General features: G+C 36.8%; 1 protein-coding gene and 1 pseudogene across 3 annotated transcripts in view; one reads left to right on the top strand and one right to left on the bottom strand.

Annotated features, from left to right (window-relative positions):
- Window positions 1–27102, top strand: part of SOS1 (SOS Ras/Rac guanine nucleotide exchange factor 1) — a 92954-nt gene that overhangs the window by 8650 nt on the left and 57202 nt on the right. For both annotated transcript variants that reach the window (XM_084901477.1, XM_084901476.1), the window contains exon 2: window positions 21329–21454. In XM_084901477.1, the coding sequence (XP_084757603.1) occupies window positions 21329–21454 (126 nt within the window). The remainder of the gene's footprint in view (window positions 1–21328; window positions 21455–27102) is intronic.
- Window positions 13184–15821, bottom strand: LOC311631100 (peptidyl-prolyl cis-trans isomerase H-like; annotated as a pseudogene). Its single transcript has one exon. The product of its transcript is annotated as a peptidyl-prolyl cis-trans isomerase H-like (transcript).

The following is a 27102-nucleotide window of genomic DNA, read 5'->3' as shown; positions in this document are numbered from 1 at the left end:
GGACCCTTCAGTCCACAGGCCGATGCTCTATCCACTGAGCCAATCCAGTTAGGGCTTGTTCTTCTTTTAAAACACTGTTTTAGTGTTTCTGGATTTTTCATTTCAGTATAAATTTTGAATTAGTTTGTTAATTTTTACCAAAAAATCTTGATGAGATTTTGATTATGATTTCATTGAAATCTATAGATCACTAGGCATAATTAGCATTTTAATAATATTACATTTTTGATCCATGACCATGGTATTTTTTTTTTAAACTTTTTAAAATTTGGTTCAGCAACACTGTAGTTTTTAGTGTAGAAATCTTACATATCTTTAGTTAAGTTTAATCCTAATTTTTTTTTATGCTATTGTAAAGTGCTTTAAAAATTTATTTTCTAATTGTTTGTTATCAGTACACCGCTGCACTGGCCAGCCATGAGCTGGCTTCTGGCTGAGCGACGCTCCCCCTGTGGAAGCGCACTGACCACCACGGGGCAGCTCCTGTATTGAGCGTCTGCCCCCTGGTGGTCAGTGCGCATCATAGCGACCAGTCGTTCCCAGTCATTCTGCCTCAACAGTTAGGGTCAATTTGCATATTACCCATTTATTTATTTATTTATTTATTTATAATATATTTTATTGATTTTGTACAGAGAGGAAGGGAGAGTATAGATAGAGAGTTAGAAACATAGATGAGAGAGAGTCATCGATCAGCTGCCTCTTGCACACCCCCCACTGGGAATATGCCCGCAACGAAGGTACATGCCCTTGACCGGAATCGAACCCGGGACCCGTCAGTCCCCAAGCCGACACTCTATCCATTGAGCCAAACCGGTCTCGGCAGCATATTACCCTTTTATTAAATAGGATTTTAAAAGGGTCACTGTCTGCTCTGTAGAGCATAGATTCAATGACAGCAGAACTGCTGGCAAGAAGGCCAGTTAGGAGACTTGTGCAGCAATTCACAGAAGGGGATAATGGTGGTGTGACTAGGGCAATAGCTGTAGGTATAAAGAAAAGTGGACAGATTTTAGAATTGGGGGGGATTGGTGATTGAATGACAGGGTAATGAGAGGAATTAAAGCTAATTCCCAGGTTTCTGCCTTAGAAGTCTTAAGTGTAAAGGGTGATGAAAGAGGGAATACTGGGAGCAGAGCACACTTGGAGGGGAACTAAGAAACCATCAGTACTCTGGGAGAGAGTTTGTGAGAGAACTCTCTCACAAACTGATAGGACAGATTGACACTTGGGGGTAGCGAGTGTGGCAAGCAGGGAAGGCATCTTGGTTGGACAGTCCTTGTTCATTACAGGCAGGCATACTGAGAGTTCTGATGATGTCTTTCAATGTCATTTCCTCTACAAAGACTTTCTACTACAACTCCATCCCCTAAGTAAACGAATCTCTTAATTTCCTTAGTATTCTGTATCTCAATTTTAGCACTTAATGATAGTCTGCCCTTTGAAGTTAGTTTGTATCTGTAGTTTCTCTCCTCCTCTGTATTGGGAGTCACTTGAGGACGAGAATAGGTTTTTACCTATTTTGTATTCTCTAGAATGTTTAACATATTTCTCATGTGTAGCAGGTGCTCAGTACATGTTTGTTAAATTGCACGTGGTTCTGAGTTTATCCCCTCAAGAATACTAATGTATGGAGTTAGGTGGGTTGAGGTCTTCACTAGTCAAAAAGCATTCGAATCTTCAGTGTATTTTAGCAAACAAGGAGGCAACTGGTCTATATTTTAGCAATGATTCATTTAAAATGGCCAGATTTTTCTTTTAAAGTATAATGCTTCAAAGGACAAGCAGATGCCAAGATGGGATCAAGCATGCAAGAAATTTATTAGAACTGCTTGTGAGAGAAAATGAGGATGGAGGTCAGGAGAGTTGTCAGACTCTGATGTAAGTCTGACTGTAAGTCAAGGAGAGAGGAGAGGAAGGAAGGAACTTTGGGTGAAAGTGTCTAACACTGCTGTGCAGTTCTAAGAAAAGTTCACCAGCCTCAGGAAGTCCTTGAGTGAAAGTTGCCTATCACAGGCATTCCTCAATCCCAGGATAGGCTTGTCTTACTATGTATGCCTGCTCTGCTCAGTCATTGACAGGGAGCAGCCAGTGAGAAGCTGGGCCCTCAGTCGTTCCCTGTGGTCAGAGATCTGAGAGGCTCGTTTTCATAGCCAGCCAGGGTCAATGAAATTATCCATTCAAATGGGTACTAATTTGTTCCCCCCAAACCCTTTATGCTTAAAAACAAACATGTTAGAGTAAGTCTAATGGTCAAAAGTTAATTATTGACAGTAATAGTACACAAGCTGGTTATCAAAGTTTGCATTTCATTTTGAAGTTTATTTATAATTAAACCTTTGTACAAAACCACAAGCAAAGCAATAAAGATAAAATAAAACAATGCAAATGATACTCATGCTATTCCTATATGAACTAGTGTATCAGGAATACTTTAGGCCCGTAGTCGCAGGCTGTGGCTTGCGAGCCACATGCGGCTCTTTGGCCCCTTGAGTGTGGCTCTTGCACCAAATACCACAGCCTGGACGAGTCTATTTTGAAAAAGTGGCATTAGAAGAAGTTTAAGTTGAAAAAATTTGGCTCTCCAAAGAAATTTCAATCATTGTACTGTTGATATTTGGCTCTGTTGACTAATGAGTTTGCTGACCACTGCTTTTGGCACTTCAGGATTATCAGGAGCAGTCCAACCATCCAGCCATAAAGATGTCTGCTTGTTGACTTGCCATTTTAGGTTGAGTTACCTCAGAGCAAGTGAAACAAATCAGTGAAAGAAATTTTCATAAAGTCAAATTCTGGCAACCTTCCTTTGGAGTTGAGGATGGGTATACATTGAAGAAAATAAGGAATTTTTTTTTTTTTAATATTATGGCCCCTGAATTACTCATATTATTATTTTTAAAAATATATATTTTATTGATATTTTTACAGAGAGGAAGGGAGAGAGATAGAGAGCTAGAAACATCGATGAGAGAGAAATATCAACCAGCTGCCTCTTGCACACCCCCTTCTGGGATGTCCCCGCAACCAATGTACATGCCCTTGAACGGAATCGAACCCGGGACCTTCCAGTCCGCAGACCGATGCTCTACCGCTGAGCCCAACGGGTTTCGGCTACTCATATTATTTTTAAAGGTTTTTTAAACTATTATATAACATGGAGCCAAAACCGCTTTGGCTCAGTAGATAAGAGTATTGGCCTGCGGACTGAAGGGCATGTATCTTGGTTGCAGGTACATCCCCAGTAGGGGGTATGCAGGAGGCAGCTGGTCGATGTTTCTCTCTCATCGATGTTTCTGGCTCTCTATCCCTCTCTCTTCCTCTGTAAAAACAAACAAACAAAAACCAATGGAAAAAAACAAAACAAAACTATAACATGGAGATGATTTTGGAAGAGTTTCTTTAATGCTACTTTCCTGTTAATTTTGAGTGATTTTGTTTTATTCACTAAATTTGTTAAGCACTTATTCTATAGTAAGCATTATGACTATCCAATTTAAAAAACATAATTGCTATTTAAAAAAAATATATGTTTTATTGATTTTTTACAGAGAGGAAGGGAGAGGGATAGAGAGCTAGAAACATCGATGAGAGAGAAACATTGATTAGCTGCCTCCTGCACCTCACTGGGGATGTGCCCGCAACCAAGGTACATGCCCTTGACCGGAATCGAACCTGGGACCCTTCAGTCCGCAGACCGATGCTCTGTCCACTGAGCCAAACCGGTTTCGGCCATAATTGCTATTTTTATGAAACATATCTACTGATAAAAAATATTGTAATCTTCTCACGTGTGTTAAAGCATCCAAATTGCAAATGGGATCAATTCTCGTATAGTTTAGTTCAGGGTTAAAAATAAATAAAACAAGTTGAGATTTTTTAAAAGTTATTTTTAATTAGCAGGCTTTTTGTAATAAGCTAACTTAAATTCCAGTTATTTTTTATAATTGCTTAAACAAAGTTTTTCCTTTCTTATATAGACAAGTCCAATTTTCTATTTTACTTATAATCTAAATCATTTGCACATTAATTGATTTCTGTGTGTGACCCAATAATTTGTAATGGATTGCACTTACTGATAAACATGCACAGATATTTTGCATAAAAACTTGGGTAGGATTCTGATTTTTTTACATACATTGAATAACTTTTTCTTTTGATTTTTTTGTGCTAAAAATATATAGTTTACATAAAATTAGCCATTTTAGCAATTTTAAGTATTCAGTGCCAGTAACTACATTTACAGTGTTGTGCAACCATCACCCCAAACAGAAACTCTGTACACATTAAGCAATGACTCTCCACTTCCCCCTCCTCTAGCCCCTGCCAACTTCTAATCTATTTTCTGTCTCTATGAATTTGCCTATTCTATATATGTCATATAAATGGAATCATACAATGTTTGTCCTTTTGTCTCTTGTTTCACTTAGCATAATGTCTTCAAGGTTCATTCATGTTGTGACATGTATCAGAATTCCATAATTTTTAAGTCTAAATAATATTTCATTGTACATATATAGCACATTTGTTTATCCATCTATCTGTTGGTTCTATCTTTTGCTATTGTGAATAATGCTACAATGAATGTTGGTATATAAATATCTGTTTAAGTCTCTGTTTTCAGTTATTTTGGGTATATAGCTAAAAGTAGAATTGCTGGGTCATTTGGTGTGCTATGTTTAGCTTTTAGAGGAACTGCCATACTGTTTTCCTAGCAGCAATGCACAAAGGTTTCAGTTTCTCTAAATCCTCACCTACACTTGTTTTGTTTTTTGTGTGTGTTTTTTAATTATCATCCTAATTGGTGTGAAATGATGTCTCAGTGTGCTTTTGGTTTGTATTTGTTTTTTCCTAATAATTATCACATGCTTCGTTTCCATTTGTATATCTTTGGAGAAATGTCTATTCATGTTTATTACCCATTTTAAAATTAGCTTTTTTTGTTTTTGAATTTTAGGAGATCATTATATATTCTTGATATTAAACCCTTATTGGGGATATGATTTTATAAGTATTTTTCTTCCATTCAAAAGTTGTCTTTCAGTATATTGATAATGTTCTGTACGCAAAAGCTTTTAATTTTCATAAAGTTCAATTTTTTTCTTTCATTGCTTGTATTTTTTATGTCATACTAAGAATCCATTACCGCCGAAACCGGTTTGGCTCAGTGGTAGAGCGTCTGTCTGTGGACTGAAAGGTCCCGGGTTTGATTCCGGTCAAGGGCATGTATGTTGGCTGCGGACACATCCCCGGTAGGGGATGTGCAGGAGGCAGCTGGTTGATGTTTCTCTCTCATCGACGTTTCTGGCTCTCTATCTCTCTCCCTTCTTCTCTGTAAAAAATCAATAAAATATATTTTAAAAAAAAAAGAATTCATTACCAAATAAATCCAAGGCCATGATATGATTTACCCTTAGGTTTTCTTCTAAGAACTTCATGGTTTTAGCTTTTCTTTTTTTAAATATATTTTTTAATTGATTTTTTACAGAGAGGAAGAGAGAGAGATAGAGAGCCAGAAACTTTGATGAGAGAGAAACATGGACCAGCCACCTCCTACACCCCCCCCCCCCCCCCACACACACACCGGGGATGTGCCCGCAACCAAGGTACATGCCCTTGACTGGAATCGAACCTGGGACCCTTCAGTCCGCAGACTGACGCTCTACCACTGAGCCAAACCGGTTTCGGCCATGGTTTTAGCTTTTATATTTAGGTTATTAATCCATTTTAGGTTAAATTTTGTATTTGGTGTGAGTTAGGTGTCCAATTTCTCTCCCTCTCTCTCTCTCTCTCTCTCTCTCTCTTTCTCTCTCTCTGGCATGTGGCAATCCAGTTATCTCAGCACCATTTATTGAAGGGATTAATCTTTATCCATTGGATAGGCTTGGCGTTTTTGTAAAAAAAAAAAAAAAAAATCAGTTTACCATAGCTGCATAGATTTATTTCTGAACTCTTGATTCTGATATATGTGTCTATATGTCTATATTTATGACAGTACCACACTGATTACTGTAGCATTGTATATTATGTTTTGAAATTAGGAAGTATCTTCTTTATTATTATTTTGGCTACTTAGGGCCCTTGGCAATTCCATATAAATTTGAGGAGTGGCATTTTCATTTCTGCAGGAAAAAAGGTTATAACAATTTTGATTGGGATTGCATTGGATCTGTAGATTGTTTTGGTAGTATTGACAATATTGTCTTCCTAGCCATGAATACAGTATGTCTTTTCATTTATTTAGGTGTTTATTTATTTATTTAGTAATGTTTTATAGTTTTCAGGCTAAAAGTCACCTCCTTGATTAAATCTATTTCTAGGTATTTATGCTTTTATTTTCCCCCCTGAGCATTCTTTATTATAATTGTGTTATAACATAGTAAAAAGCTAGGAAAATTACAGGACAAGTGGAGTAGGGCCCTAGGTATATTACGCTTTTAGATGTTATAATTCTTTTAGTTGCTAATGGAATTATTGGGTCGGCAGCTAAGTAATTGCGGGTTTCACACATATATGCTTCAGTTGAATTTTTAGGTTTGCAGACGTAGTACAAATGTAAAACACATTTTGTTATTTGATAGTTGGCTATTCAGCTGTTAATCAGTAAAAAAAGTTTTTTGATCTGTTTTGTAGTTTTCGTTTGGCGTTCATTGAAAAATGGAAAATCAAAAGGAACATTTTCGTCATATTTTGCTTTTTTATTTCCGCAAAGGGAAAACGCATCGCAAGCTCATAAAAAGTTATGTGCTGTTTATGGTGATGAAGCCTTAAAAGAACGGCAGTGTCAAAATTGGTTTGCCAAATTTTGTTCTGGTGATTTTTCACTCAAAGATGAAAAACGCTCTGGTCGTCCAGTTGAAGTTGATGATGCCCTAATCAAAGCAATAATCAATTCAGACTGTCACAGTACAACACGTGAGATTGCAGAGAAGCTTCATGTATCACATACATGCATTGAAAATCACTTAAAACAACTTGGCTATGTTCAAAAACTCGATACATGGGTTCCTCACGAAATTAAAGAATCACAGTTAACGCAACGCATTAGCAGCTGCGATTTGCTTAAGAAACGTAATGAAAATGATCCATTTTTAAAACGACTGATAACTGGCAATGAAAAATGGGTTGTTTACAACAATATCAAGCGGAAAAGATCGTGGAGCAGGCCAGGTGAACCAACTCAAACAACATCAAAAGCTGATATTCATCAAAAGAAGGTTTTGTTATCAGTTTGGTGGGATTACAAAGGAATTGTCTACTTTGAACTCTTACCACCCAACCGAACGATCAATTCTGATGTCTACATTGAACAACTAACGAAATTAAACAATGCAGTTGAAGAAAAGCGGCCCGAATTGACAAATCGAAAAGGTGTTGTATTCCATCATGACAATGCAAGGCCACACACATCTTTGGTCACTCGGCAAAAATTAATGGAGCTTGGTTGGGATGTTTTGCCACATCCACCATATAGTCCTGACCTTGCACCATCTGATTACTTTTTGTTTCGATCTTTACAAAACTCCTTGAATGGTAAAAATTTCAATAATGATGATGATGTCAAATCGTACCTGATTCAGTTTTTTGCTAATAAAAACCAGAAGTTTTTTGAACGTGGGATTATGATGCTGCCTGAAAGATGGCAAAAGGTCATTGATCAAAATGGGCAATACATTACAGAATAAAGTTATTTAGTTCCATGAAAAAATTGTCTTTGATTTTCTTTAAAAAATCCGCAATTACTTAGTTGCCGACCCAATACATTTGTAATTTTTAGATTGACATTGCAGGTATGTAAAAACAAAACTGTTCTTTATGTATTGGTTTTGTTCTGCAATTTTGCTCAATTAATTTACTAGCTGTGGTAACTTTCCTATGGATTCTTTGGTATTTATTTTTCTATATACAGGATTACATCATCTGCAAACAGCAAACATAGTTGTTGTTTTTCCTTTATGTTGTGGATACCTTTTTTTTTTTTTTTTTTTTTTAAGATTATGAGGAATTATCCGTTTAAAAAAAGGGAATGAAACCTGATATATGCTGTAACATGGATGAACCTTGGAAACATTTGCTAAGAGAAAGAAGCCAGACAAAGCACAGGTGTTTTATGATTCCGTTTATTTGAAATACCCAGAATAGTCAAATTCATAGAGACAGAAAGTAGAACAGTAGTTACCATGCACTGGGGAAAGGTGGTAATGTGAAGTTATTGCTTAATGGGAACAGAATTTCAGTCTGAGATGATGAAAATGTTCGGGAGATGGGTAGTGGTGATGTTGCACAATACTGAATGTACTTAATGCCACTAAGTTGTAGACTTAACTTGTTTAAATGGTACATTTTGTATATTTTACCATAATTTAAAAAAATGTTTATTGGATTCACACAGGCATATTGAATCCGAATCATAAAACTTAATTTTTTTTTTTTTTGCTGACAAGACTTTATCATTTGACAGCTCTACTGTTCTTGCTATGTTAGCAATACGTAATATTTAAAAAATTAAGATATATTGATTCTTATGAACTCTTAAGTCTATACATGCTGTTTCCTTTACCTAGAATATTATTCTTTTCATTTTCCCAACCCACTTTTCACCTAAATTCTATTCATCCATTCTATATAAGGAAATATTTTATGAAATATAAGCATGTGTTACTTAATAAATACTGACTTATTAAGGTGAAACAAATTATCAGGAAAGGTGAAGCAAATCCATCATTGTGGCATTGTTTTCTTTTCTTGCATTGAAATTATCTCTGTACCTAACCATTTGTGCAAGGTAATGCTTTTCATAGATGTGACTTATTTTAGAGCTTCCCTTTGAAAAATGTATTTATCACAGCTGAGCCCAGGAGTCAGTAGACACCTTTCTTTGCTAGGGACATCCAGCCATGTTCTAGAATACTAGAAAGCTGTGGGAAATAGGGGAAAGTCACTTCTAACATTCCTGTTTCACTTATACCCCTTGTAACCTCACAGTCTATCATCATGGAATTGGTAGGTTGAGGGCATTCAAAGCATTAAAATATCTTTCATTTATGCTTGGCTATTATGGATATCTGGGGAGGGAATACATTTCTTTGATTTCTTGGGACATTTTTATTTTACAGTGATGTAATATGTAATCACTTCCTGCTATTTTGATAAGATGGATGCATTATACTAGGTATAGTGGTTAATAATGCGGATTTTTTTCAATCATACATATGTTATATATTCGATTTGATATGTATGCTCTTTTGTTGTATTGACAACAAACTTTAAAACTTCATATGTCAAATTTGCTGAAGGTGTTAACATCATAGATATTTTTACGCATAAAAATGTTGAATTTCGTGCCCCAAAAAAAGCATTTGAGGGAAATTTTAATTCATTACTTTATTTTGAAGAAAAGTGCTGCTGAAAGCTTCGGGAAGCTTATGGTGAACATGCTCCGTCTCAAGATACTTGTGAACGCTGGTTTCAATGCTTTAAAAGTGATGATTTCGATGTGAGAGATAAAGAACATCCAGGTCAACTGAAAAAGTTTGAAGACCAACAATTAAAAGCATTATTGGATGAAGATGCGAGTCAAACTCAAAACCAACTTTCAGAAAGATTAAATGTTGCTCAGCAAATAATTTCCGATTATTTTCAAACAATGGGAAAGATTTTAAAAGCAAATGGGTGCCACATCAACTGAACAAAAGACAAATGGAAAACCGAAAAGTCGTCAGTAAAATGTTGCTTCAATGGCATGAAAGTGTCTTTTTTGCATTAAATTGTGACTGGTGATGAAAAGTGGATTTATTTTGCGAATCCCAAATGCACAAAATCATGGGTTGATTTAGGTCAGCCATCAACATCTACTGCAAGTCCAAATTGCTTCAGAAAGAAGACAGTGCTCTGCATTTGGTGGGATCAGAAGGTGTGGTGTATTATAAGCTTCTAAAACCAGGTGAAACCAATACTGATCGCTACCACAACAAATAATCAATTTGAACCATGCTTTAATCGTGAAATGACCAGAATGTTCCAGAAGACACAGCAAAATAATTTTGCTTCATGATTAACACACCATCACATACTTCAAAATCAGTTAAGACACATTAAAAGATCTTGGCCTGAGAAGTATTAACCCACCCGCCGTATTCACCAGACCTTGCTCCTTCAGATCACCACTCATTCTGATCGATGGCACACGCACTTTCTGAGTAGCACTTTAAAACGTACAAAGAAATGGGAAATTGTGTCTCTGAATAGTTTGCCTCAAAAGTTCTATTGTGACAGTATCCATAAATTACCTGAAAGATGGGGAAATGTGTAGCAAGCTATGAACATTAGTTTGAATAAAGCACTTTTGATGTTTCTCTTGAAGTTACTGAGTTTTCTTTTATTACAAAATCTGCATTATTAACAGGTACGCCTAGTATAATGAAAATTATTAAAATTGAATTTCAGATTTGTTTACCCATATATTAAAGTTATTACTTGCTGATTTCATGTCTCAAAGATATTGCAAGTATAATGAATCCAAAACTAAAGTCATATTCTCCTTGTTCCCCTCCCTGCTTACTAAAAAGTCTGTTCTTATAGTATTCCTTATCTTAGTAAATGCACCTGCATCTGGAACATCTGGCCAGTGATCTGGGTCCTACCCAACCTTCTTATGTTATCCCCTTCATGTCTATACATGCTGTTTCCTTTACCTAGCATATTATTCCTTTCATTTTCCCAGCCCACTTTTCACCTAAATTCTATTCATCCATCAGATTTCTGCTTTAGTTTCCTTCTCAGAACTACTACTAGGTTAACTTAGCTCCACCTCCATAGCCTTACAGAATCCTCTAATAAGAACAATAGCATAACTACAGCTAATATTAAGTAAACACTCTGTACGGGCACATAATTATTATCAGAAGGATTAATTAATTTCCTCAGGGTTACACCCTGGTAATTGAAAGGACTGAAATTTGAATTTAGACAGCTTAGGCCACATTTAACCTCTTTACTACTATGTTTCTTATTATGTAGTCATTTTTGGAACTAATGTCTTGTTCTCCTCCTGTAATTTTAAAGTCTGAGAGGGCAGAAACTATGTGTATCTTATATCCTTAGTATCTAGCACAATATCTGTTGGACGCATGTGTGTGTTCATGTATCATATTTGGTATATAGCCTCTTTTACTCAAAAAGTATGAAAATCGATAAAATGGAATTCACAGATGACAATGACCATTTTACCTTCTATAAATAAAAATATAAATATGGAGAAATCTATATTTAGTTCATTTAGTAAATCAATTTACTGTTAGTGATCACACATCAAGGAACCTGATCTATTTGGAGAAGTTTGAATTTGAACTTTCATGCCTTTGATTCACTAGATTTTGGAATCTAATGCTTACAGGTATAGGAAGTCAAAAGACATTCAAGTCACAAACTGCCATCTTCTGGAATTTTTAGGAAAACTACCAAAGAAAGATAATGGCAATACATGTATTACGAATTTCTGCTCTAGCTTTAAAGATACTGTTTAGAATGGGATTGAAACTTAATAGGAGAGGATGGCCCGGCTGGTGTGGCTCAGTGGTTGAGCAGCAACCATGAACCAGGAGGTCATGGTTGGATTCTTGGTCTAGCCTGGGTTGTGGGCTAGATCCCCAATAGGGTGTGCAGGAGGCAGCTGATCAGTGATTCTCTCTCATCATTGATGTTTCTTTCTCTCTCCCCTTCTCCCTTCCTCTACCTGAAATCAGTAAAACAAAAAACCCCCCACAAAAACCATTAAATAAAAGGCCCGTCTATATGCGAGGACACCAGGTCCAGCAGGACAAGGTCACTTAAAAAAAGATAGGATGGCTGAACCCGTTTTGGCTCAGTGGATAGAGCGTCAGCCTGGGAACTGAAAGGTTCCGGGTTCGATTCCGGTCAAGGGCATGTATCTGGGTTGCGGGCACATCCTCAGTAGGAGGTGTACAAGAGGCAGCTGATCGATGATTCTCTCTCATTGATGTTTCTAACTCTCTATCCCTCTCCTTTCCTCTCTGTAAAAAATCAATAAAAATATATTAAAAAAAAATAGGATGGATAGGAGCATGGGGAGTGGGCGTGTAGTGGGGAAGGAACATGGAAATTTTATAAAACCCTCCTAACTATGTTGGGGCATTGCTGATAAGGGATTTCTGCCACAGTTGGAATACTCTTAAGTGTGAAGATTAAAAAGATACCCGGCCAGTATGGCGCAGCGGTTGAGCACTGATTTATGAACCAGGAAGTCACAGTTCAATTCTGGGTCAGGGTACATGCCCGGGTTTTGGTATTGATCAGGACACAGCCAATCATTGATGTTTTTATCTCTACCTCTCCCTTCCTCTCTGAAATTAATAAAAACATATATATATATATATATATATATATATATATATATATATATATTTTTTTTTTTTTTTTTTTAAAAGGAACATGCTTGAAGAAGAACTAAAAAAACATTCTTTTCTGAGTCAGTTCTTTGTTTTATTGGTGTTATCACAGAAAGTAATAAAAATTTGTTTGGGAAGGTCATATGTATTGTTTTTAGAGCAAAACAAATGAAATGTGATATGAACTTGGCACTTGATACATGTTTGGAATTTGATGTGTATAGTTACTTTCTGTGGGAAAGGACTTTGAATATTGCCTTTCCCATGGCTAATGTACACACAACAAAACAATTATGAAACATTTTATTTTAATGAAAATTAAATGAAGTGAACAATTTTAATTACATTTAAAAGTTATATGTATACATATACACATAAAATGTTACAAACGTGCATAAATATGACAGTTGTTTTCAGTACAGTTTTTTTTTGGGGGGGGTTGGTTTTATTCTTTTTTTCTTAACTTTCATCCTCACTCATGAACTGTCAGAACCCTGTATAATCCATGTTAACCTAGGTTATATTGTTCCATATTTCTTTCCATGTTGTCATGTGCATGTACAAATGTTTATCTGAATTACATTAGAAACACACATATGTTTGTGCGTGTGTGTTTTGATCATTCCCTGTACTTCAAGTTGTTCTGTCTTACTCAAAATACTTTGTGGAAATCTGTCAAATGGCATAGCTCTAATTCCTTTCTTTTTTTTTCTTTTTTGAGAGAGAGAGAGATTTGTTGTTCTACAATACTTATTTATATATTAATTGATCGACTCTTGTATGTGCCCTGACCAGGGATCAATCCCGCAACCTTGATGTTTTGGGACAATGCTCTAACCAACTGAGCTACCCAGCCAGGGCTCACTTTATTCTTTTTAATGGCTACATAGTTGTGTTAGTTTGCCAGGACTGCAATAAAAAAGAACCACACACTGGGAAGCTTAAACAACGGAAATTTATTTTATTACAATTATGGAAGCTACAAGTTCAAGTTCAAGGTGTTGGCAAGTTTGATTTTTTTTCCCTGAGGCCTCTTGTTTTGTAGATCGTTATCTCCTTTCTATGGTCTTCCCTCTGTGCATATGTGTGTCCAAATTTCCTCTTCTTATAAGAACAACAGTTGTATTGGATTAGGGCCTATCCTAATGACCTCATTTTAATTACCTCTTTAAAGACACAATCTTCAAATATAGTCATATTCTGAAGTACTGGGAATTAGGACTTCAACATATAAAAATTTAGGGAATACAATTTAGCCTAGTGTAATATTCCATAATTTACTTAAACATTCCCTTACTGATGGACATTTACATTATTTCTAAATTCTTATCACGATGAACTGTGGTGCAATAAAAATCTTTGTTTGTGTGTCTTTCATTTTTATAGAACAAATTCCCAAGATGTGGTTGCTGGGCTATGGGGTATATTTATTTTTAATTGTAATAGTAGTATACAACCAGACTGGGGGTTGAACCAGAAACCTGTTTGCCCTGCCCAGAAATCAAACCCGCCACCTTTCAGTAACAGAAACACATTGCAACCAGTGAGCCACAGTGGCCAGGGCTGGATTACTTTTTTAAAATTCTGTTATCAGTTAGCATCTGTACTAGCAAGGTAATAGAATAACCTGTTTCTAGCATTGCTGTAATCATTTTAATTTTTGCTAGTCTTATCAGAGTAAAACATCGTTCCTTTATTTTGCATTTCTCTTAATTCTGTTAAATTTTAGGATTATTTAATAGGTTTGTATTAGGAAATTTTAAATGTCAAGCTTCAATGAGGCTGTAAAAAGTTATTTTAAGAAGAACTTAAATTATTATCTAGGTATATTACCTATTCCCACTTAATGATTAGTTGCTTGGGATTTGAAACACCCTTTCTTAGGCAGTATTATAAACAGTGATTAGATTCTCAATCCACCCTACAAAGCATGCTTAACTCAAAGTTATTTCTAATATTATATGGAACTTAACAGTGTGATTCATTCATTCATTCATTCATTCATTCATTCATAAGTACGCCATGAATAGAACGCTTTTTTCCTCTGAATTATCCTTATGTAGTTAGGTTCTGTGGTTTCTGGGAAAGAGTGCAAGATAGTAGGCAAGGAGTGAAACGAACAGATGACATGGTAGTAATAATGCAGTATAGCTAGGATATAAACCTGGCTCTATTAGAGGAGAGGTAATATTTCTGGGTTAACCACCAGTGATGTGTTTACACAAAACATTCATTAATTGTGTGTAAGTAGTGTATTTAATTCCTAGAAAAACTTAGATGTACTTTAGTTACATCTGTAGTTTCCCGTTTACTACCCACTCCTTCCTCCCCCCACAATGCCTCACCAAAACAAAAAAACTTTATTTACGTTGAAAAACAAAATCTTGGGTTATGAATCTGTGATATTTTCAAGGTCTCTTGATCAAACAGGGAATCAGATAGAGGCCATTACAGATTATTTTACTTAAGAGCATCACTCAGAGCAAGGGCAGGCCTACAATGGCAGAGACAAGGAGGTCTGATTCAGTCTTGCTCTGGCCTATATCTCCCCACACTGTAAGGTCACCACAGGCAGCTTGGGTTTATTGTTGGGGTACATGGGGACATTCTCATCACTAGAAGTCCATCAGTGGTTTTTTCTAAGCACCACATGCTTTCCATCCAGCCAATCACACTTAGAGGAGGTGATGAAGAGTTGACAGCCATTTGTACAGGACCTGTTTGCCATTGAAAGCAGTCCTGGAGCTGAGTGCCTAAATTTAAAATTTTCAGTATAAATTTTTCATCTGCAAATGGTTCCCAGTCAATACTGGCAACTCCAGTATCATCCCCGTTAACAAACTCTCCACCCTGAATCAAATCCTTTATAATACTGTGGAAAGTACTCCCTTTGCATCCCATCAGAACCCCATCTTTTCTAAATTCTCCAGCACACATCTACAAAGAACTAGATCTTTGTGACCAACTTCCTGGCTGCCAGTGAGAATACCACAGGGCCCTTGCTGGTTTGTCTCAGTGGTTAGAACATCAGCCCAAGACTGAAGGATCATGGGTTCGATTCCTGGTCTAGGGCACATACGTTGGTTGCCGTTCGATCCCCATCCCTGTCAGGGCACTTGTAGGAAGCAACCAGTTGATTGTGTGTCACGTTGATATTTCTTTTTCTCTCTTTGTCTCTCTCCCTTTCTCCTCTTCACTCTCTTTCTAAAGATCAATAAAAAAAAATATCCTTGGGTGAGGATTAAAAAAACAACAACACACAACACCACAGGGTTCACAGGGTTTGAATTTGCCACCACCATGGCTCTAACCTGGAAGCAGAACTTGGGAGCACAAGCTTTCTCCCTTATACTTAGGTCTCATTTCAGTAGATTGGTGTTTAAAATAAGATTTAAAAAAACAAAACAAAAAACTAAATGGCTGGAGCCCTCTTTGTATTAAAATATAAGCTCAATGAGAGCCAGGACTTTGTATATCTTGTATACTACTGGATCTCTGACATTTAGAATAGCATCTTGCACACAGTAGACCTTCGATAAATATTTTTTTAATAAGTCCCAACTGAGGGGAAATTTTTTCTTTTTTCATATTCTTATCCCCCTCCGCCATTGATACGTATAAGGAAAGAGACTTAGCCTATAGCCTAAACGAAACTAAGGTTTTAATATAAATGGTTCATAGCAAAGCATCCTTGTAGCAGAGAGATTCTTCAGCATACAAATCTAATTATGTCTGTGTTTTGTTTAAAACTCTTCAATTATTTTCTGCTTTCCTGATCACTTTCCAGCTCCTTAGTATGACATACAAGCCCGCCCTTTCTAGCCTTAGCTTTCCCACAGGTTCTCTTTGGTCTAATTCTTGCAGTTTCCCCAACACACCATTTTGTCTTGGCCTCTATGTCTTTTTTATGTTAGCTTTTTTACTAAAAACCCTGCTTCCTTATCTTCTACCTGTTGAAGCTTATTTATTCTTTATTCTCCAGTTAAAGAATGTTTTACTTGTGAAGGCTTCTGATACTTCTCACATATCAACAGCTAGATCATTCTCTTTTTGGTCATCACTGTACCTTAAATATTAACTTCATTTTAGCTTCATCATATTGAAGTCTTTGTTTATAAGCCTACCTCCTCTGTGAGATAAAATCTTCAAGGGCAGATGCCATATCCTCATACATTTTTGTGTCCCCAGCAAATAGGGGAGGAGGGGGGGGTTTGCATACGCTATATATGTGGACCTAAAGACTGATAGGCCCCAAGAAAAAAGTTTTAGTTCATTTTATTTATAGAAAAGATTTAAGCTCTTGTTTATTTTTGTCTTTAAATTTTTTTTGCAAAGGATTTCTGCTTTAATTTTTAAATGAAAATCAGAATGAGAAGAAATAAGCATCTAAAACATCAAACATTGACTCAACAGTCATAATACTGAGAGATTTAACAATATAAATCTATATTATTTACGATTGTAAAGGTTTTGAGAATACCAGTTTTATTTCAAATTCTCCTGTTATAATTATAAATAAAAGTAAAAAATCTGGGCTCAAGATACAACAAAATACAATCTAGAAGTCTTTCTGATTCTTCAGAAAGCCATTAGCTTAGAAAAGGCTATTAAAGATTCATCAGAATTCAACATAGTTTATTCTGGCAGTTTGCCCGAGGGATTCTGAATACACTTAGAGAACTCATATATCAAAGAGCTAGGAATTGATTGAGACCTAATCCTTTTGCTTTTTCAGATCCCACAAAATCTGGCAATACTAGCCAACAAAGTTGCTTCTGAATCTTAGAAATTACTAGAGATGAACTGTCAAAATAGAAGCAGGCAGTCCTTAAGGAAAGTTTAAAATTCAGCAGGTGGCACTTTTGTTGAAGATCGTGATTATATCTTCAAAGAAATACTGTCATAATCATATGAATTCTTATTCATGGCTATCATTAATTCTTTAGTGAATTTTTTTGCATTTATTTTACTTAAAGTAATTGCATTTAAAGAAGTATATGAAGCTTTCTATGTCAATAAAACATAATATTTTCAAAAAATGAAAATAAGGGAAAACTCACACCTAGTTTAAACCCAATTCTAATGTTAATTTTAATTGTGAATGCGCATGTCCGCGCGCACACACGCTCACCAACACACACGCCCACCAACACACACACACACACACACACACATACCCTCAGTGAATATCAACTATGAATGGCTTCAGAAGGCTGTCATAAGGTTGGCAGAGTAACCTATTCTGTATAACTTTGAATGATTGGGATCATTTGATCTATTAAATGTCTTTGTGTACATTTAATGTACATTAAATGTACATTAAATGTACACATTAAATGTCTTTATATGGAATGGAACACATGGAATACTTAGCTGTAACACTATCTCATAGAAGAGAAGATTTTTATTCTATCTATATAGGAAGTGTTACACTACTGCCTGCTCATTGAAGAAATCTCTTAGCATATCTTCCTTGAAAGGTAAAGAGCAAAGTCTGTGTATTTCAGGAATTGATGCTCTGCTTGTCTTTAAACGTCTACCATTGCCCATGTTTTTCAGTCATAGGTTTGAAGTAATGTTTTTGTTTTTAAGGAAGTAAAATAATTATTCTCTTGTATAAATGAACTTTGTGATCCCTATTTGACAGATATAAGATACAATAAATGTTAATGTCCAGAAACTTAGAACAGTGGCATCATGCATTATTTATCTAATCCAGGGGTCTTCAAACTACGACCCGCGGGCCACATGCGGCCCGCAGAGGAGTCTGATCCGGCCCGCCAGGTTTTTTGGGCAGTGAGCGCAGCCGAGGTGTTACAGTAGGAATTAGTAGTTCATATAGTCCGGCCCTCCAGCTCTCTGAGGGACCGTGATCTGGCCCCCACTTTAAAAAGTTTGAAGACCCCTGATCTAATAGGTTATATTTATAAATATCAATGAATAAAAGTATTTGAATTTCTAAAAATTTGTTATACAAGATGTCAAATAACATTTGAATGATATATGCCTAAATTTTAAACATTATCAAGTTTTTGTTTGTTTTTAAACCATAGCATTTCACTGCTTTGGTTATATACAATTCATTTGATTCTACATATTAGAGTATTAGGTCCATATGAGCAGGGACTGTTGTCTGTTTGTTTGTGTGTTTGTTTTTGGTTAATCCTCACATGAGGATATTTTTTTCCATTGATTTTTAGAGAGTGTGAAGGATGAGGAGAGAGAAACATTGATGTGAGAGAGACACATCGATAAGTTGCCTCCTGCACATGCCTGGACCAGGACCAGGAATTGAACCTGCAACCAAGGTAGATATATATCCTTGGCTGGAATCGAACCCGGGACCCTTCAGTCTTAGGGCTGATACTCTATCCACTGAGCCAAATCAGCTAGGGCAAGAAACCACTTCCTTTGCTCATCCATAGAAGCAGCTTCCTTATCCATTAAAGTTTTATCACGAGATTGCAGCAGTTATGTCACATCTTCAGACTCCAGTTCTAATTCTAGTTTTCTTGCTGTTTCTGCCACATCTGTAGTTACTTCCTCACTAAAATCTTGAATCTCTCAGAGTCATCATGAGGGTTAGAATCAACTTCTTTTAAAGTCCTGTTAATGTTGATATTTTGACATCTTTACATGAATCATGAATATTCTGAATGACATGTAGAATGTTAATCTTTTTCAGAATGTTTTTAATTTATTCTGCTCAGATCCATTAGAGGTATCACTACCTGTAGTGGCTATAGCCTTATGAAATGTTTTTCTTAATTAATGAGATTAAAAAGTTGAAATAATTTCTTGATCCATGGGCAACAGAATGTATATAGTGTTAGCAGGCTTGGAAACTACATTAAACTCATGTATCTCCATCTTAGGTGACCAGGGGCATTGTCAATGAGCAGTAATATTTTGAAAGTAATCTTTTGTTCTGAGCAGTAGGTCTCAACAGTGGGCTTAAACAATTCAGTAAGCCATGTTGTAAACAGATGTGCTGTTATCCATGTTTTGTTGTTCCATTTATAGAGCACAGACAGAGTAGATTTAGTGTCATTCTTAAGGGCCCTAGGATTTTTAGACTGGTAAATGAGCATTGGCTTCAACTTAAAGTCAAAATACCAACTTCTGATAGATATTTACCTGAAAGATATTGCCTGAAAATACAGCTGCAGAAGAAAAGGGAAGAGGTCAGAATATCAACATTAACAGGACTTTCAAAGAAACTGATTTTAACTGTCACGGATGACTTTGAGAGGTTCAAGACTTCAGTGAAGGTAACTATAGATGTGGTAGAAACAGCAAGAGAACTAGAATTAGAACTGGAGCCTGAAGATGTGACCTGCTGCAGTCTCATTAGCATCTAACTAGAGAGCTATCCTGTCCTTGGAAGTTTTGAAGCCAGGCATTGACTTCTCTTCTTCAGCTATGAAAGCCCTAGTTAGCATCTTCCAATATAAGGTTGTTTAATCTACATTGAAAATCTCTGATTGAGCATAACCACCTTCACTGATTATCTCATGTATATCTTCTGGATAACGTGCTGTAGCTTCTACAACAGCATTTGCTGCTTCACCTCATGTTTTTATATTGTGGAAAGATCTTCTTCCTTAATCCTCATGAACCAACCTCTGATAGCTTCAGACTTTCTTCTGCAGCTGTATTGCCTCTCTCAGCCTTGACAGAATGAAGAGAGTTAGGGCCTTGTTCTGGATTAGTCTTTGATTTAAGGTAGGGAGGTGGGGGGAAGGAGAGAGTGTTGTGGCTAGTTTGATCTTCCATCCAGACCACTAACACTTTCTTTAGATCAGCAATAAAACTGTTTTGTTTTCTTTTCATTTGTGTGTTCACTGGAGTAGCACTTTTAATTTCCTTCAAGAACTTTTCATTTGTATTCATAACTTGGCTAACTAGCACGAGAGGACTAGCTTTTTGCCTGTCTTGACTTGTGACATGCTTTTCTCACTAAGCTTAATCATTTGTAGATTTTGATTTAAAGTGAGAGATATGCTGGTAAGTTTTACAGAGGCCAGTGGCCTGAAGTGCCTCCAAAGAAATAATAAAAAAAAAAGGTAAAGATTATTGTTTATGAATGAGTGACCACCAAATTATCTTCCTAAAGTATAGACAGTACAAATCATCAAAAGTACCCATTTGTATTCTTTGATAGAGGGTGACTTTGTGTTCAGCCAACATTTATCAAGCTTGTATTATGTGCTCTGCACCGTGCTAGATGCTGGAGTTACAATGATGAATAAGATAAGAAATATCCCTCTTGGATTTTGTCATTTAGTAGGAAAGATATAGTTACATAAGGAACAGAGATCCATAGTAGTACAATTTTGCCCAAGTGGTATGGTAAGTAAATATTTTAGCTACCACTGGTACTTGACAACCATATAGTCTATATCTATCCCCGGCTCAGCCTCTCCCACCCTCTCTGAATTCCCACAGGGTAACTGGTTTAAGAAAAAAAAAATTGAAATTATACAATTAGATATGTGGACCTCTAAGAACATGTTAATAATAAGCATGGATGGTACATGTGGCTGGGGAAAAGATTGAGAACTTCCGACTCTCCTGACTTCTGTGTCATAACATTCAAATTTTTGTGAGCCATACCATGTTCTTGAGTACAACCCAAAGTGAAATTAAAAAAAAAAATTACTTAGCCCTGGCCGGTGTAGCTCAGTGAAGTGTTGGCCCATGCACTGAAGGGTTTTGGCTTTGAGGGGTGTGTGCAGGAGGCAACCAATTGATGTGTGTCTCTCACATTGATGTTTCTCTCTCTCTACCTTTCGCCCTCCCTCCCTTCCACTCTCTGAAAAGCAAAGTATCCTTGGGTGAGGATAAAAAAAAATTATTGGTTTTGTTTGTTTAATTAGATGCCAGCAAACCTACATTTTAATTACTTTGCTTTTTGTTTATAGGTCCAGGGGCAAGTTCATCCAACTCTTGAGTCTAGTGACGATGCTCTTCAGTATGTTGAAGAATTAATTTTGCAATTATTAAATATGCTATGCCAGGCTCAACCCCGAAGTGTTTCAGATGTAGAGGTATGATAAATTTGCATTGTATTTAATATGTAAAATCTATGTGTTTATTGTAATTTTAGTGAAGGGGAAAGAGTTGCTCTTCAGTTCAACTCTTTAAAAATTAAGACTGGATTTATTTTACCTTTGTATTGGGAGAATGATAGCTTGTTTATATTTTAGCTGTCAAACCATTCCATGTTTTGCTTTTAATCTAAAATGATCATTTGTTGGCCTCTAAACACTACTTCTTATGCTAAATTTCATACCTGTAAGAGTAGAATATGTCCAAGTATTTTGTTTGTTTTGTAAAGCCAGCTATCCTTTTAAGGACATCACAACTAATTTTTATTTTTTTTAATCTTTAGGGGTATTACATGTATTTTAGATAGTAAGTGGACCCCTTTGTACCAATTGGGAGGGAAACACCTAAAAATCTAGGAAGGAAGTTCTACAATTTGTTTCAAAGATGACATTACTCCTGTCCTTTTAGGGTTATAGTTTAGTGGATAATAACATAATGTGATATATACTATAGGGATGTGGGAAATTTTAAAAGGAGCAAACTAAAAGTATAGGCTTTGGGGCTTAAGGTTAGCATCTCAGAAGGAGAGGCATCTAAACTGAAGGAGTCAAAAGTTTGAGAAGAAAGAAATAAGATTTTAAGTACTGAAAATGGGAGATAGAGCTTGGAAAATAAAAGTAGCTTATGGCAATGATGGATCATTTGATATTAACCTGTTAACCGAGCGGGACCTACAAATACGTCAAACGTAAACAATATCGGGAACAGGTAGGACGAATGAGTACGTCCTTGAAATATATGTTGCGCCCCAAGAGGGACGGTATATATTTTTTGTAATCTTTTTTTTTTTTTTAATATTTTATTGATTTTTTAGAGAGAGGAAGGAAAGGGGAGGGATAGAGAGTTAGAAATATCGATGAGATGAGAGAGAAACATCGATCAGCTGCCTCTTGCACACCCCCCACTGGGGATGTGCCGGCAACCAAGGTACATGCCCTTGACCAGAATCGAACCTGGGACTTTTAGGTCTGAAGGCCGACGCTCTATCCACTGAGCCAAACCGGTTTCGGCTATTTTTTGTAATCTTTATCATTGTTTGTAAAATTTATAATTTTTTAATTTGACGTGTCCCATTTTTTTTTTGTCGGTATTCTTTTCTATTTTTTTTGTAATTTTGTATTTTCCTTTGTGCTTTATATATATAAATAAATGGAAAAATGTATATTTCATTTATTTTCATTAAGTATAAATAAAAAAAATAATATGAAATTACGTCCTCCGGGCGTGATGTACTGACACGTCCTAGTGAAAGAGTACGCGCCTGTTACAGGTTGCATCATTAAAAAGGGAACTCCCCGGTTAACAGGTTAATGACCTCAAATGTATAGTTGTACAAATCTTTTTGACATTTCTTTTGCAGTACTCAAGTGTGGGCACACACAAAAAATAGTTGGGTTAAATGGTATTTCACCATGGATATACAGTAGAAGAACAGTAGGGCAAAGGAGTTGTGAAGACTGGTAATAGCAGTGCTTTATTGCCCTTTTCAGGACATAATGCACATCTATACTAATAAAAGGGTAATATCCTAATTAAACGTACGACTTCCAGACCACCTTCCAATGTCCTTCCAGACAAAGCCATGGTGGTGGGGCCAAGGCAGAGGTGGTTAAGGGTGATCAGGCCAGCAGGGGAGAGTAATTAGGGCAATCAGGCCAGCAGACAGGTGAGCGGTTAGGAGCCAAAGGTCCCGATTGCAAGAGGGATGCCAAATGGGTCCTATATTGAAGAGGGTGCAAGCCAGGCTGAGGGACCCCTCCCCTCCCCCGAGCACGACTTGTACACCAGATATCTAGTAGAATATAGTAATGACTTAAGGCACACAGTGGCTAGGGAGGAGAGATCTCTGTCTACCCAAGGTCCTGTTCTGTTTCCCTGAGGGTTGAGGCAATCCAATGAGAAACTACTGAAAAGGACATCAGAGAATCTAAATTGGATAAGGAAAAAAGTGAAATGTAATAGCTGGTGTTTGAGTACTTGCTACAGTATTATGCACTGGTCTAAACACTTTTATGTTTTATATTTCATTTAAAGTTTTTAATAACCCCATGAAGATGATACTACTTTTTCCCCTTATTAGAATGTAAACTCCAGGGATTTTTTTGTTGTTATTGTTCACTGACAGATTTCTACCACCTAGAACTGGCACTGAGAAGGTACTCAGGAAATATGTATTGAAAGAATAAATGTGGAAACTGAAGCAGAAAGGGTAAATAAGTTGCCCAAGTTCACAGCTAATATGTAGTGAAGCCAAGACTGTAACCCAGAAAGTCTAAGATTTGAGGGCATACATTACCACTAAACTATTCTGCCAGGTGGGAGAGAGCAGGCAGATTGGAAAAATTTGGAGGGAACAAGGTATTGGATTTCCTAATAAGGTCAGAGAACTGAGAACACTGGAATACCTGAGTGAGAGACAGAGAATAGATTGGGATCAGACAGTTGTTGGAATTTAAGGTTTCTTTAGTAACATTGTTACAAAACAGGATGTGGCCATGTGGTGGTGGCTGGACTAGAGATGATGAATTAAGAGGCCATGGTACTTTATGTATCCTTAATGTAAATAATAAAGTCCCTCAAGATGATGCAGGACTTTACATGATAGTGGGAAAGAGTGATTTTCCAGAAACAGCTTGCAGAGTAGAAAAGATGCAAAATTCACCTTCATGTGGGTTTTGAGATAAGGCTAGTTCCTACTCTTAAGTCTTTAGGGAAGATCCAAATTTCAGTTGAGTAGAGAGATATTGAGAACAATGAATTACAGAGGTTGTGAATGTAGAAAAGATTGTGTACTATGGAATAATAATTTATTTGTTGTTCATAATTTTTATCTTTACCTTTTTCCCCCCTCTTCTTAAAGAATACCCTTCAGCATTTCATGTAATCCTGGTTTGGTGGTGATGAACTCCTTTAGCTTTTTCTTATCTATGAAGCTCTTTATCTGACCTTCAACTCTGAATGATAGTTTTGCTGGGTAGAGTAATCTTTGTTGTAGGTTCTTGCTGTTCGTCATTTTGAATATTTCTTGCTCCCTTCTGGCCTGCATAATTTCTGTTGAGAAGTCAGCTGACAGTCGTATGGGTATTCCCTTGTAGGTAACTAACAGTTTTTCTCTTGCTGCTTTCAAGATTCTCTGTTTTTTGCCCTTGGCATTTTAATTATGTGTCTTGGTGTATTCCTCTTTGGATTCCTTTTGTTTGGAATTCTCTGCACTTCCTGGACTTGTAAGTCTATTTCTTTCACCAGGTAGGGAAAGTTCTCAGTCATTATTTCTTCAAATAGGTTTTCAATATCTTGCTCTCTCTCTTCTTCTGGCACTGCCTGCCATAATTCGGATGTTGGTACGCTTGAAGTTGTCCCAGAGGCTCCTTACATTATCTTCATATTTTTGGATTCTTTTTTCTTTTTGTTATTTTGGTTGGGTGTTTTTTGCTTCCTCGTATTTCAAATCTTTGGTTTGATTCTTGGAGTCCTCTAGTCTACTCTTGGATTTCTGTATATTCTTCATTTCAGACAGTGTATACTTAATTTCTTTCTGGTCCTTTTCCTTTTTTTTTTTTTTTTTTTAGCATTCTCATTAAGATCCTTGAAGGTCTCACTAAGTTTCTCAGCAGTTTCTAAAAGATTCTTGAGTAACCTTATAACTGTGGTTTTGAACTCTCTATCCAGTAGTTTGCTTTCCTCCATTTCTTTCATTCATGACATCTTTCTTTGTCTCCACATTTTGGCTGCTACCCTGGGTTGATGGAGTGGCTTTGTGTGGTAGGTGACCTATAGGACCCAGTGGCTCAGCCTCCCCAATCCCCTGATGTGGACACTCTTGATGCACCCCTTTGTGGGCTGGATGCACAGTCTTGTTATAGTTAAGCTTTGATTGCTATTGGTACACTGGGAGGAATTGACCTTCAGGCCAGTTGGCTGTGAGGATCAGCTGTGTCTACAATGGAAGAACTGCTGTGCTGGAGACACCCTTATGGGGCAGAGCTTGCTTCAGTGAGGCTTTGGTGCTCCTTGAGTTTGCCTCTTGAGTGTGTCACTTATGGATGGGAAGAGTTGAAATCTGGTGTCATCTCACACTGACCACTAGGTACACTGGCTCCTGGATCTTCAAGGAGGTACAAGTCAGCCACTGTCTGAGGCCACCCAGCAGGAGCTACAGCAAGATCTGCAGATTTCTCCTCTTTGCTTAGGGTTTGGAAGTTTTAGAGCTGACTCAGCTGCAGTTTGTTAGGTCAAGCTGCAGTAGGGCAAGCCATTCATATGTAAAAGCCGCTGCACACAGTTTGGGTGGTTTTGTAAATTGGGTGGGGTGGGGTCTCAGGGAATCACTAAGGCATGGCAAACAGTGATGGCTGTCAGTCAGCCATGTTTCTGCATCCCCAAGTCCCACGCCCCAGTGCAGTAAACTGATTCGTGCACACACCTCTGCGAGAAAGCCACCCTCACTTTCTGACCCCATGCCAGACAATTCAGTTTCTCCCCATAGGAGTCTGGGTCCCCAGAGTCTCCCTGGAAACTGGAGTTCAGAGCCGTTGGGAGCTTGTGTCTCCCTCCCGCTTGAAAAAGACAACCACGTCCTCAGTTGCCAGCCCTCTCCTCTTGCGCCTCCGTACCTCTGCTTTTCTGCAGCTCTGCACCTCCTACAGTCTCAATGCACTTTTTTTCCTTCTAGTTTTAGAATTTCCACGCAGCCAGCTTTCCTGTGGTTCTGGGTTATAGTCATTTTGTCTTTAGTTGTAGTTTTGGTGTGGTTGTGAGAGACAGCACATACAGGTGTATACCTTATGCTGCCATCATAGTTTCCTCCCCTTCTTTCTTAAAAACAACATATACACTTGTAATTTTAGGTAGATAAAATTGAGATGGAAAGGGATTACTATTCTGTTTTCTTTTTCTTCCACCCCAATTCCTGGCTGTAATTTTCCTCTGTAATGCCACCATGTGTGGTTTTTTTCCCCAAAGATACATGTTGAGTATCTTTAGAATGGTCAGACTGGGTTCACCTTCTGTTTTCTTCTACTGCTTCTATCACCACTGTATACAAGTGCTTTTTAAACTCTAGGTCATAAGATCACTTTAGTGTATTGCTCATTTTTTTTAATGAATAGAAAATATTAGTTCATTGCATATAATGACAAGTTTTATATTATGAAACTTTGTTCTGGTTTAGTGTGTGTAATGGGTAAGGATATAAAATGTATTAAAGTTTTATTATTTCTTTCTATGAGTTTTAAGGTTAAAAAAAAAGTTTAGCCACAGGGTCATACTATTATAAGGTTTGTACCATGGTTATACCGATTGAATTAACCGTGGACTAAAACCATTGATGTGAAAATTTTAATTGGGAATCATAGTAAAGTTGTTCTATTGGAATAGCAAGTCTATAATTTTGACTTGATGAAGGAAAGTAATTTTTGTTTTTGATGTTCCTTTCTATCCCTTCCTCTTCCCTTTTGTCTTTTTTTTTTTTTTTTTATAATCCAAACTGCCCCAATATTTTGGATTTTTATGTTTGCCTGTATTATATGAGGATAAACTATTCTGGCAAAAGCTTTTCAATTAGACATTTGAAAAAGTATGTAAATTC

This window comes from Pipistrellus hanaki, assembly GCF_964339955.1.
Source record: "Pipistrellus hanaki genome assembly, chromosome: 12".
In the NCBI taxonomy this organism is placed as follows: domain Eukaryota; kingdom Metazoa; phylum Chordata; class Mammalia; order Chiroptera; family Vespertilionidae; genus Pipistrellus; species Pipistrellus hanaki.
The sequence above is the reverse complement of the archived record's forward strand: the minus strand, read 5'-3'. Positions and strand labels throughout refer to the sequence as shown.